This window comes from Myotis daubentonii, chromosome 13, assembly GCF_963259705.1.
Source record: "Myotis daubentonii chromosome 13, mMyoDau2.1, whole genome shotgun sequence".
Classification (NCBI taxonomy): Eukaryota; Metazoa; Chordata; class Mammalia; order Chiroptera; family Vespertilionidae; genus Myotis; species Myotis daubentonii.
In genome coordinates, this window is record NC_081852.1 from 35,243,939 (window position 1) to 35,257,090 (window position 13,152).

The following is a 13,152-nucleotide window of genomic DNA, read 5'->3' on the forward strand; positions in this document are numbered from 1 at the left end:
TATCTAAACACAATTCTTATAAAAATTAGAGATGGAATATTTAACAGTATTTCAATATTTTTATGGAATGCTAACATCATCTATACATGTTACACTTTCCAAGACAGGATTTAGGCCTAAGAAATGGAGAACCAATACTGAGCGTTCACCTGTCTCTCTCAAATATCAAAATGTTTCAGAAAACTTTCAACAATTTCTAGATAAAGTAAATTCATGGATGAATTTTCTGACATGTGTCAGAAGTGCCAAGAATTGATACTCTTGAGTTGAGAGGTATGCTCAAATTTTATATACTGGATATGAAGACATTAAAAATGACAAATGGCCTTCCACTGAGAAAACGTGTAAGTTCCATAGCTTGTGTTACAATTAGCTACCTGGGTTTGAAAATTAGCTGCTAGTTCCAGGTTATTGCTTGGTATTTGAGAGTGATTCCACTGTTAGGTTTAGACTGCATGTCATATCAAAAGAAAAAATAGAATTTATTGTCTAATAAATTCTCAGGTTTTTTTTCTATAATCATGTATCTACCAGAAAATGGCTAGCTGTTCAAAAGTTTCAACTTAAAAATAACTAAAAATTCAGTGAAAACCTAAAAGTGCAATGAAAACATAAGCTCACTTTCATATGAAACATAATGCAAAGTCACAGGAAACTTAAAAAAAATATTTTTTCCTTTCCCATAAAAATCAGCCTACATTAACTTTATGAAGGGAAAAAATATATATTTAGCCCTGGCGTATGGCTCAGTTGGTTAAGTGTCCCCCCCCCCCCCCCCATGCAATGCAAGGCTGCTGGTTCAATTCCCTGGTCAAGACACATGGCCAGGATCTGGGCTTGATCCCAGATGGAGGCATGCAGGAGGCAGTCAATCTCTCTCTCTTTTCTCCCTCCCTTCCTCTCTCTAATATATTAAACTATATATGTGTGTGTGTGTATGTATGTATATGTATGTATGTATGTATATATATACATATATATATATATATACATATATATATATATACATATATATATATATATATATATATATATATATATATATATATATATATGGTTTTTTAATGAGGCTTTGGTACTAGCCTTCCTCCTTAAAAGAACATACTTTACTTTTATATGCTTGTCCTAGAAAGGATATTGCTAATAAAGGTTAACATATAGGGGTGGTTGTTTTTGTTTGTTTTTTTAACTTTCCTATGCTAGAACTAGAAATCTGTAAGAATTCTCTGGAATCAAAGTCTTTGAATTTTAATATATTTTTTTTTATTACTTAAATCTTGGCTATGCTTGTGTTAGATTTTCTTGTGGATTTCATTCCTTTCCAAAAAAAAAAAAAAAAAAAAAAAAAAAGCAAACAAGCCCATCCTCTAAGGCAACTTTGACTTATCTCTGTTTGCACAAAAGCCAGAGCACTTGAGTTTTTTCCAAACATGGAATGCAGTCTTTACCCATTGGATCCCATCTAGTCAACTGGGAAAATAGAATTCACTTAATTCCTTGAAAAGTATGAATAACTTTAAACTGTCTATAAGTATGCATAGGGTAACTGAAGTTGTACTGATTAATTGGCATCCTTCTAGTGCTTAGCATAAACATTCTATTATTTGTCATATACATGCAAAGTAAATTTTAAAATGATATGATTATCAGATTTCAAAGAAAAAAAGCCTATTTTTAAACGACTTTGAAAACCTCAAGATTCCTTTCATATTTGGATGGATGATTATATACACACTAATTAACACGAACAACATTTTGTAATGGTTGAAATGTATCAAAAAAGAATTACCAATAACTTTTTTGATTATTTATATTTGGGAAATGATAAATATTGACCTATTGATATTCTGACATTACCCTGAAGGAATGAAGAGTTCAAGGGCTTTGGGATTGGGTCTGGTTTTGAATCTAGCTGTGTGATGCTGACTGCCGGGGTTCATGTCCCAGCATCAGGAAGGGTTCAGGAATCTGGAAAAGGCTGTGTGCAGATGACATAGAAATCCAGAGACTAATGAAGAGTCCGGAGACGAGTTATAATTTTGAAAGGCATTGGGGTCAGAGGACCTTCAGCGAAAGGAACTGAAGACTGTGTCCCTCCTTGTCTAGGACCCTTGCTTTTATTAACACAATTTGTCCTAAGGCAAGGTGGGGATAATACACTTCAAAGGGTACAGAAGCATTGTCAGTTTGGGGAATAGCTTATGGCTGTTCAGGTGTTTGGTCAGTAGGAGGCAATTACATGTAGATTAAGATACCCTTTAACTGTCTGGCAGCCACAATCAATTTCCTATTCAGGTTTGGGGAAATGCCTTTAGCCATTTCCAACAGGTGACTACATGTCTGACTCAACCCTGTTGAGTCCCCAAGTCTCATCAACCTTTTGATGAAACTCTTGAAATTATGACATGCTGGAATTGGTCTACGGCACTGACAAAGTTACTCATTTTCATAACTGCAGCCATCTCCTCACTGAAATGAGGGTAACACCAACTACCTCAAAGGGTCTTGTCAAAATTAGGCGAGAATGTGCGTGAAGTTGCAGGTGGAAGCCATTTCATTCTTGTTTCCTCACGGATCTCTGCTATGAAACACTCACTGGGGGTGGGGGTGGGGGGGAGCTGTTCACCACTCACCCATGTTTCTGTCACCAAACATCATGCCAGGTGCTCCCTCTAAGGGCTCCCCTTTCTAGTGCACACTTTCCCTGAGCCCCCGACAAAGCAGAAAACGGGCTGCCTGGTTCGGAGATACCCATGCTGCTCAACTGCCAACTCCTCTGCTTATAAGTTTGCCTCTGTAAGGTCATATTGCTAAATAAATTATGACTAACCTGATTCCAAAAAGCAAACAAAACCAACCACTCTCCAGTCAGGACCTGTGATACACATTCCACCCGTGCTTCTTCTAAATGAGCAAAACCGAGAGCCTCCTCTTTCAGGGACAGATTATTGTACAAGCTAAGATACACACGTGTCTAAATCACGCCGATGTTTACTCTGTTCCTGAATAACATTCACTCATCCCCACTCCGGATTCCCAGACTTCTCTCCAACTGTGGGGAAGCAGATTTCTGTAACAATCAAAGACATCTAAGTTGCCAGAATCCAGGAAGCGCAATTTAATTTCTCTAATAGCGTGGGAGTTCCTTCTGAACCTGTTCCTTACAGACAAGTTCCTTATAGAGAAGAGCTCCCTCCCAGATGCAATAATTCTTTGCACCCAAAACATTTCACAAAGATAAGGTTGTAAGTAGGCTCTATATGAAGGATATAGAAATAAAATAAGCCTCGTCACAGGAATTACTTATTTATAAGGTTCAAAGCTACAGTAACAAAACAAAGGAATATTAAAATGCTTCATCACATTGCTTTAGCTTTTAAAACCCCAGAGTGTTGAGAAAGTAACCTCAGGGTCATGAAGAGGAAAAGTTAGCCTATGATCCCTACAGCAGCGGTTCTCAACCTGTGGATCGCGACCCTTTGGGGGTCGAACGACCCTTTCACAGAGGTCGCCTAAGACCATATCACATATTTACATTACGATTCATAATAGTAGCAAAATTACAGTTATGAAGTAGCAACAAAAATAATTTTATGGTTGGGGGTCACCACAACATGAGGAACTGTATTAAAGGGTCACAGCATTAGAAAGGTTGAGAACCACTGCCCTACAGGGACTCATCTCACCAAGCCCAGACTCAGGGAGAGGCAGTGTAATGTATCGATGTATTTAAGTCCCTTACCTGGGAACTTGCCTTCCTTGGGACCAAAAACAGGACTTATCTGATTGTGAGCCATAACATAAATGGGAGATTTTAGCCACAGAAACCATAATTGAGTATCTTATCATTTGCGAGGATTAGAATTTATACATGTAGAGGTATGCCTATATCTGAAATGTGTAGATAAATAATGTTTAAGATGTCAATATAAAATTATGCAAATGTCAGAGATTACATTGTTGTTCATCAAAAAAAAATCAATATGAAGACATTTGTGCAAATGCTAGATGACAACATGAAATTAATGACCCTTTTATTTATCTGCTCCTCATGTCATCTTTAATGAGAATGGATCTGCTACCAAAATGGACTGTGAGCAGGCAGATCTGGAAATGGGGTGAGAAAGTGCCTCTTTATTGATGCTTCACACTATTTAAATTGGAACTAAGCCAGCTTTGTCAGGCTTAATTCTAATGCTCGGTTCACAGTCTTCTAGAAAAGTTCTATTAAAGCTCAAAGCTTAAGAGCTTAATAGGTCTGTCACCTATTTTTTGAAAATGTTTAAAAAAAAATAAGTCTAAAATCCCTAAAACTATCTTCATATGTATCTTCTATTTTAATCTCTCCCTGTAAACTTTGAGAGAAAATGTCTGCAGAAAGCAAAATCATGATTCTGATTTCCCATAAGAGTGATCTCAGCAATTCCAGGGGTGAGCAAACTTTTTGACTCGAGGGCCACAATGGGTTCTTAAACTGGACCGGAGGGCCGGAACAAAAGCATGGATGGAGTGTTTGTGTGAACTAATATAAATTCAAAGTAAACATCATTACATAAAAGGGTACGGTCTTTTTTTTTTTTTTTTAGTTTTATTCATTTCAAACGGGCCGTAGTTTGCCCACGGCTGGATTAGACTGTATTGTTGTCTCATATATAATGTGTGTCCAAAATGTGGCATCTTGATTTCTTCAGGCTAGAGTGTTCCAACGGTACCCCATCAGTAAATGTCCAAGTGGTCCAGTTCCTTAAAGGAACACCACAGAACACAGCCTGAGCAAGAACAGGCCCTGCTTAAAGGCTACCAGCTGTGCTTGAGCAGTTAGGAACAGGAAGGTAGAAACAAGCCTGGAGCCACAAACACCTGATTGTCTGATGTCAGAAGACATTGATCCTGAGCTCTTGGTCATTTAACATCCATCATACAAAGACCGGTGACTGCTTACATATAGGTGGTGTTATTTTCCAAACAACTGAGGGCCTGTCCACCGAGCCTATGCAATTCTAAGTCATTTTCTACTTTCATTCATCACCATTTAAAGTGGCAGTGCTCATACTCTGGTTTCTCTTCAGATCGCATAAATCTTTCGCCTTTTAAAGTGGCAGTGCTTATGCTATTACTGAGTATTTCTGGGGAACATATCCTGAGAAGTAAGAGGGTAAGAGAAAGGAAAATATTGCTGAGGTTAGGGGGAAAGCCTCTATTAAAGAAAAAAATGAATTGAATGAGAAACCCAGATATATTTATATTCTAGTATGTGTGTGCGTATATATATATATATATCAAGGACAAAGTCAACCAACTTCCCGGAGTTCCAGGCAAAGTAAATGCCAAGTTGGTTGAGGAGGGCAGCAATGTATAGGGACTATTTGAGTATCTAGCAGTATAGGGTGGGGTCTAAGAGTATCAGTTCTGGAGCCTCCACTAACTAGCTGAGGAACTTTAAGTTAATATATCATGTAAAATGTTTTAAACACTGATTGGCACACATTCAATACATATTTATTAGCCATATTTATATATTCCTAATTATAATCCCTCATGGTGGGAGGGTCCCCTATTTTTGGTTATAGAAATTCAGCTTAAGTTTAGGCAAGTTTTGTTTCTGTTTTTTTTAAGGTTACATAACTATAAATGGTGAGGTCAAAATGTAAACCCAGATACTCTTCACATCAATAAGCCATATAAGCAATACGGCATTTAAAACACGCTGTCTACCTTTATTTTGTGTTCTAAGTCAATGATTCTCCAAGAGTAATCTCCAGACCAGTAGCATAAGCATCAGTTGGGAACTTGTTAAAATGTGTCAGACCGCACTTCACCTCTGTTATTTAAACTTGATATTATACAAGGACAGCTACCTGCAGCTCATTTTTTTCCATGGAGGATGCACAACTGTAGCAAGAGCATTAAAGAATATCCTAGAGGAATTGTGACACACTGGAACATCTGTTTAGTTAAGATTGTGGCAAATTTACCATGGAGATTTTGAACAAAAGACAGTTGACATTCTAGGATGGCCCAATTTCAGTTTTACCTGGGAGCAGAGAGCTGAATCATTACATCACCAATCTTCAATGTGATGTTGGGCAACTCCCATAACCAATCTAGGCCTCAGTTTTCTCATTAGTGAAGTAAGTGATCTCTCATACCCCTTACAACTTTGTATTCTACTCAATTAACTCTAAATCTGCACTTGACTATACTTTTATAAAAATGGAGTAAAATAAAATATAAATCTCAGGAAAAAGGTAATCTGTTGGGTTAAGTTATAAGAAAATTAAGTTCTTAGGTTTTCAAATTGAAGTAGAGAGGGACAAACTTGCAAGGGGTTAGGGAATTTCATTATTCCAAGATTGAAAGTAAAAGCATACAGAATATAGAAAAAAAGTTTATGTAATATCAAATTAACAACATAAGTAAGTTACATCTGTAGAGAGCAAAAAAGAAAATATTGCTAACCCCTTCTCACATGAAGTTTACAATAGGGAGGAACTTCCGTTAGAATACAAACTGTGAACTTGACTGCAGGTGTGTAGGATGTGGAGCCTGGAAATCCGGATCCAAGTTCTAGTCTAAATTCTGTTTCTAACTAAGTATGCTCTTATTTTGGCTTCTCTGAGACTCAGCTGCTTCAGCTATAATATGTGCACAGAGATTAAACTGCATCATATCTTAGATTTTTTCAAATATAAAACTCTTTAATCCTGATGAAGGATCAGACCACAGAGGTGAGGACACATCATCGGCCCCTGCTAGTGACAGGTTGTGGCCAGAATTGCCAGATAAGAAAAAAATGTAAAAGTAATCACAGAGAAGTTTCAGGAAACTTTGTTAGCCTAGACTACAAGCAGAAGTCATAATAAACCCAAAATGAAATTATTCTCATAGTGAGGGCCATGTTGATATCAAAATTATATCATGAAGTTTTAATAACAAAGTCATACTATAGAGCTATCACTTATTTTTCTTATATATACAAGTAGGTAGCATATTAAAGATATGTCAGGTGCATATGAAAGTATGATTGTTTGAGAGAATAAAGGGGAAGAACAAACTAAGTTTAAAGCTTATTCTCAAGAGATGAAATAAGGAATAAGGAAACTTTACACAGCACCAAAATGTAGCAGGGCTTTCAACAAGGGAGCGTGGCAGGAGGAGGAATGGCCACAGCAGCTCCATGATTCACCAAAGGCCCACTCAACCTGACTTCTTGCAAGTGGATGCTGCTGAGTGAGGCCCTCACAGGGGACATTAATTTTCCTTATAAATTAGCATCCAGTGATTAGGGGCTTTCCGGAGAAGATCCACCCTTCTGCCTAAAGCAGGTTAAACCACATGACTGGTAGTATTAAAATTAAAAAATACCTCCAAGTTCTTTAATGGTTGCAGAGTCAGCTGTGAGCCAAAGACCTTCAAGATCTCCAAACATTAAAATTATACTTGTGGAAAATATAGTTGAGAAATTTGATGGTTAATATTATCAATGCCTCTTTCAATCAAGGAATGGAAATCAGAAATTTAAAATTCTTTTGAGAGACATTTGATTCTGTTTTATTTGTTATTGACTGATTGATTTGAGAGAGAGAGAGAGAGACAGAGAGACAGAGAGAGAGAGAGAAGCAAAGAGAGAGAGAGACAGACAGACATCCATCTTTGTTGTTCTACTTATTAATGCACTCATTGATTGATTCTTGTGTGTGCCCTGACTGCTGGGATCAGACCCACAACCTTGGTGTATTGGGACAATGCTCTAACCAACTGAATTACCCCACCAGGGCTCAACTCCTTTTTTTTTTTTTTTTCCTGCAGCAGGTATACCTGGTGTGTTACACCATAATCACCTTTGGAAACACATTCATTCAAAGGGAGAGAAATCCTCCAGGATGCTCTCTGCTGGGAAGGAGCATGGAGTGTACAAGGAAAGGAAAGACTACCATGTGACTGGAACAATGAGAGATCGAGGAAGAAGATAGACAACAAGATGAATCTGGGAGGTCAGCAGTACCCAGGTGAGGAAGGGCTTTGAAGACAATGCTATAGACCCAGGCTTTATGCTTAGGAGTAATACGAAGTCACGGAATGGTTTTATGTAGGATGACATCAGCATTATCTGCCTTACCAAAAGATTTATTTCTTTAAATATATTATTATTGATTTCAGAAGGAGAGAGATATAGAAATATCAATGATGAGAGAGAATCATTGATCCACTGCCTCCTGCATGCCCCCTACTGGGGATCAAGTCTGTAACCCAGGCATGAGCCCTGACTGGTAATCGAACCAGCAACCTCCTGATTCATAGGTTGACATTCAACCACCTAGCCACACAGGCCAGGCCCACAAGATTTCTTAATGGATAAAGAAAAGATTTACTGAAGGTCAACAGGATCACTTGAGTAGCTTACACTCCAAAAAGCCCTTGCTCTGTCTCCAATTTGTCAGCGAGGCAAGCAATATAAATAGAGGCTCATCATCATTGTCATCATTGTCATAGTCTTCAGCCAGCAGAAAACCCAGTTCCTATAAGCACATCTCAGTGGTCACACAGCTGCATTCTAATTCTCTTTTGGGTATAGATGCCAGTGCCAGCAGCAGCACAGATAATATGTTCAGACAAAAGCAACACAAATTAACTCTGGCAGTTATTTGGCTCACTTTTCAAAATCCATCTTAAAAACAAAAGGATTTTTCAGTAGCCAAAGAAGATGGAAAATGCTGGCAACTGGGAAAATCACTACTGGACCTGAAGCAATAATGGCTTACTTAATAGCAATGCCCTTTGAATATTTTTCGCTCTGCTTGCATAGGAACATCTGCGTTTACATCAGGGAATGTGAAATACAAGCACAAAAGACAAATGACTAAATAGGATCGAAGAACCAGAATCACAGTTTGATGTGGCATTTCATAGCAAAGAGGGGGCCAGACCACATGACTGGTAGTTGCAAAATGGGTAAACACACTGGACTGAAAATAAAAACCGACTTTGACAATCAAGAAAAATCCTTCCATTTTGGCAGGATATTAATATGCCCGGTGTGTCCCCTTTCCTCTTTCTAACCAAACTTGCTGCTTAGTTAGAAAAATACGAAGAAAGAGTGGGGCGGGGAGATGAGCAGTAATATGGATCATTCTCCTTTTGGCCGGACCCTGAAATTCCTCAGTTAGGAAGGCATCCCAGGCATAACAAAGGCCTCTACTGCAAAGAATTCTGATGACTTGTAATAGCATTTGCTAGAGTGTTTATTTTTCTGATAGTGTCACAGGATTCAATTCTTTAACAAAATAAAAAGTATATGATATCGCTAGTAGAAAAATTCAAATGAAAGTTGTATTTAGGACGCGCATAAGAGAAAAACACATACCCCCATTTACATACAGATTGCTACAGAGAACTTTAAAGTATTAAGTCTATATTTTTTACAGTGGTTGGATGTTCACCTTTCTAAACATGAAGCTATAAAAAAAAGTTTATTGACTTGACTACATAACATTTTATTTATTTTTGTTAATCGTCCCTGAGGACATTTTTCCATTGATTTTTAAAGAGGATGGAAGGGAGGAGGAGAGACAGAGAGAGAGAGAGAGAAACATTGATGTGAGAGAGACACATCAATTGGTTGCCTCTCACATGTGCCCCCCAACCAGGGCTGGGGATCGAGCCTACATCAGAGGTATGTACCCTTGACCGGAATCAAACCCAAGACCTTAAGTCCAAGGGTTGATGCTCTATCCACTGAGCCAAACTGGACAGGGCTATATAACATTTTTTTAAAATTTCACATAAAAGAGTGGTAAGCACATTTTTAAAAAAATCAATAACAAATGGGGAAGTAGATACAATGCTAAAGTTATGGGAGAAAATTGAATTAATTTTGTTCATCTTAATTTTAGACAATATCTAACATTTATTTCTTTTGGAGATATTATGCCTTCTCTTAACAGCCTTACAAAATAAATGATAGCAAGTATAGTTAACTGGAAATGTGAAGGAAGAATGAATATTATTTCCTATCTCAGCATTGTGAGTGTAAACTTGTGCAGTGGCACAGAGCCCACACTTAGAAGATTCCTACACTTGCTTTAATCCTATGCTGTCAAAGCCTTATCATTTTTAAAAATTTTTGAAAAAAGGAGTCCTGAATTTTTAGTTTGCACTGAGCACTGCAAACTATGTATTGATCCTGCACCTACTATCCTACCAACTACCTATCTGCAAAGCAGTAAGTTTTGCACCACAGAACACCAAGACACTTAGAGCTCCAGTCAGGAAAACTTGATCATCTGGAAGTAGAAATAAGTTTAGTAGTCAGATGGTAATAAAACAAAGCAGAAAGCAAGAGCCATGGCAGAGACGAAGCTCCAGAGGCGGTAGAGGTTATTTCTTGGTGGAGTGAGGTCGCTGTCCCTTGAAGAGACAGCTTTTATTTGGCTCTAAAAAGAAGAGAGATTTGAACATTGACATCGGGCGGAGGGGAGGCTGTGTGGAAAAGGCAATAGAGGCAGTGTGCTATATCAGGGCACAGGGACTGTCTGGGCACGTGGAACCGTTTGGTTTGCCCGAGGAAAGAAGAAACGAGACTTACAAAGCAAGCTGGCACTGGCTGTGGGAGCTCCGGCTTGCATATCTAGCTAATGAGACTATCCATATTCAACAGGACCTGTGAGCCATTGAAGGTTATACCAGTGGGTCACAGGCATAATTTAAGGAAGATGAAAGCTGGCTCCAGGCAATGATGGCCGTTGCATCACCTCTATGGACTCCCTGCCCTGGGGGGCATTCACAAATGATGTGGACTTAGTGTTTTACACAGGAGCCAGATGGAAAGTGACATCAAAGGCAGTGCCTACCTGTTTTTAATTCAACCAGTTAAATTCCACCTGCTCTAAGCTGACCAACAAGAAATATTCACTCCAAGAAACTAACTTTTATTGCTTAAGGTTTGAATTGTCAGAATAACACAAATTTAGGCAGCTCTGAGAATAATATAAAAATAAAACAATATCTAGGGTCAACTTTAAAAAGAGATAAATCTCTGCTCAGCCAAATGCGGCTCAGTGGTTGAGCATTGACCCAGGAATCAAGAGGTCACTGGTTCGATTCCTGGTCAAAGCATATACCCTGGTTGCTGGCTTGATCCCCAATAGGGGGCATGCAGGAGGCAGCCAATCGATTTTCTCTCATAGTTGATGTTTACATCTCTCTCTCCCCCTCCCTTCCTCTCTCTGAAATCAATAAAGTTTTTGTTTTTGTTTTCTTTAAAAAAGAGATACATCTCCAAACTCCATTTCCTAAAATAGTGCCTCTAAAAATGTTTTTATTGGATTTAGACAAGGCAATTCTGATACTCTTTGAATTTCCTTGTGAAAACAAACTTGTGGGAGCTGAAACTAACCTCATAAGCTCCCAATGCTTAGGAACCTGAGACAAACAATGGGCTCTGTCCTATTTCACTGATTACCAATGGGGATCTTCTTCTATTAGGGCTGCATCAGAAGAAATCAATACTTGCACTTTAAGACTTAAAAATGAGTATTATTATCTCTCACTTTCTTTCCATAGACACTCACTCACACACACACACAGCACCCGAATAACTTAATTCCTTGCACACTATACTAAACTCCAAACAGAAATTTACATTTCCCCTTTGAAATGTTTCATCCAATCTCACTGAGGAAAAAATCCCAACAACCTATTGATAGAGTAATATTTCAATATATTATTACTTGACATCAAATTAGAATTTTATTGCCTCTTTAGAGAAAATATATAGAATAAATTTTATGTGAAAATAAAAAATATATAAACATCAGAAATAAGTTAACCACAAGAAATCCCAAAATAAGGAATATTAAAATTGCATCTTAAAAAAATTGAATAGATATTGTTTCAGGTGTATCATTGAAATAAAACGTAAACTTGATTTTTTAAACTCCATTTAAATTATCACTTCACCCAATATAAAAGCTCTACTTTAATATTCTAGCTCCCAAATGAAATCTTAATTGGTGATTCACTTCCTTTTAGCTCACATAATGATGGTTCTGTTTTCAAACTCTGACTTTATTTTTAAAGTCAGAGTTGTCAATATTCTTTTTAATAACAAAATAGTATTTTCTTTAAAATAACTCGAGAGACAAAGAAATGCATTTCAGCGAATCTCAGTGTATTACTAAGAAGTGAAAAGCTGTTTTTTATTCCAGTTCCCATACTATATTGAGTTATTATGATAATGTATAACGTCAAGATAAGTATTATATTTCAGAACTGGAATTCAACATAAAATGAATTTAATTTGGGAAATTGAACTCCAGATTAAAGGATAATAAGCTTCTTTTTGGAACTTTTCCATCTTAGTCACCTGACCTTTCATGTGGAAATTCACACAAGAGCTGACTCAGTCTTACAGTGTGGGTTGCCTTAGAAGTGGCACGGAGAATATATTAACTGATGCATATTAAAGACGGACCGGACTCCTTTTTGTTCAAGCACATTCTCATTTGTTTCTCTTCTCTCCTTTGCTGCACTCCTCCAGGAGAGAATGTTGAATGAAACTCTCAAGCCATGACTTAACCCCATATTATTGAAAATAAGCACCAGAAATATCAAGAAGCCCAGTGCAAAGTCTTGCACTTCCACAGATGTGTAGCCCATGAAGACCAAGATATAGGCAAAAAGGCTTCCCCGTGCTTCATTTCAGACAAGAGGGTTGTGAAGACATTAAATGGTCTCAGGAAGAGAAAAGAAAGCATCCTACCTTTTTAGAAATTCCATATACTCGGTATGCTTGATGAGTCCAGTCCTCATCATTATTGTTTGAAAACATTGTCGATCAATAGCCCAGAGCTTCACATTTACAAGAGCTGGAGAAACAGGAAACAAAGGGAAAAATTAACTATAGAATTTTAACTGGGAATTGGATCCTGCAAAAGAGAGGAGTTATTCATGAGAGGCACGAAGATGACTCACCTTCATTCAAAGCTAATAGCACACTGTCCTATTTTAAGAAGTTTCTTATGAGCAAAATGCACTTCATAATTTTTCATACTCATATTAATGTCTAAGAGGAAGTTTCCTCTTGCTCTATGTCCTTCAGGAATGAGAATGCCTAAGTACACATTGAAAATATTTAGTAATTTCACAAATATA

The 13,152-nt window shown here is 37.6% G+C and overlaps 1 protein-coding gene across 2 annotated transcripts in view; it reads right to left on the reverse strand.

The window, feature by feature from the left end:
- PRKG1 (protein kinase cGMP-dependent 1) overlaps positions 1-13,152 on the reverse strand; it is a 1,080,615-nt gene that overhangs the window by 345,879 nt on the left and 721,584 nt on the right. For both annotated transcript variants that reach the window (XM_059662699.1, XM_059662698.1), the window contains exon 4: positions 12,761-12,866. In XM_059662699.1, coding sequence (XP_059518682.1) covers positions 12,761-12,866 — 106 coding nt within the window. The remainder of the gene's footprint in view (positions 1-12,760; positions 12,867-13,152) is intronic.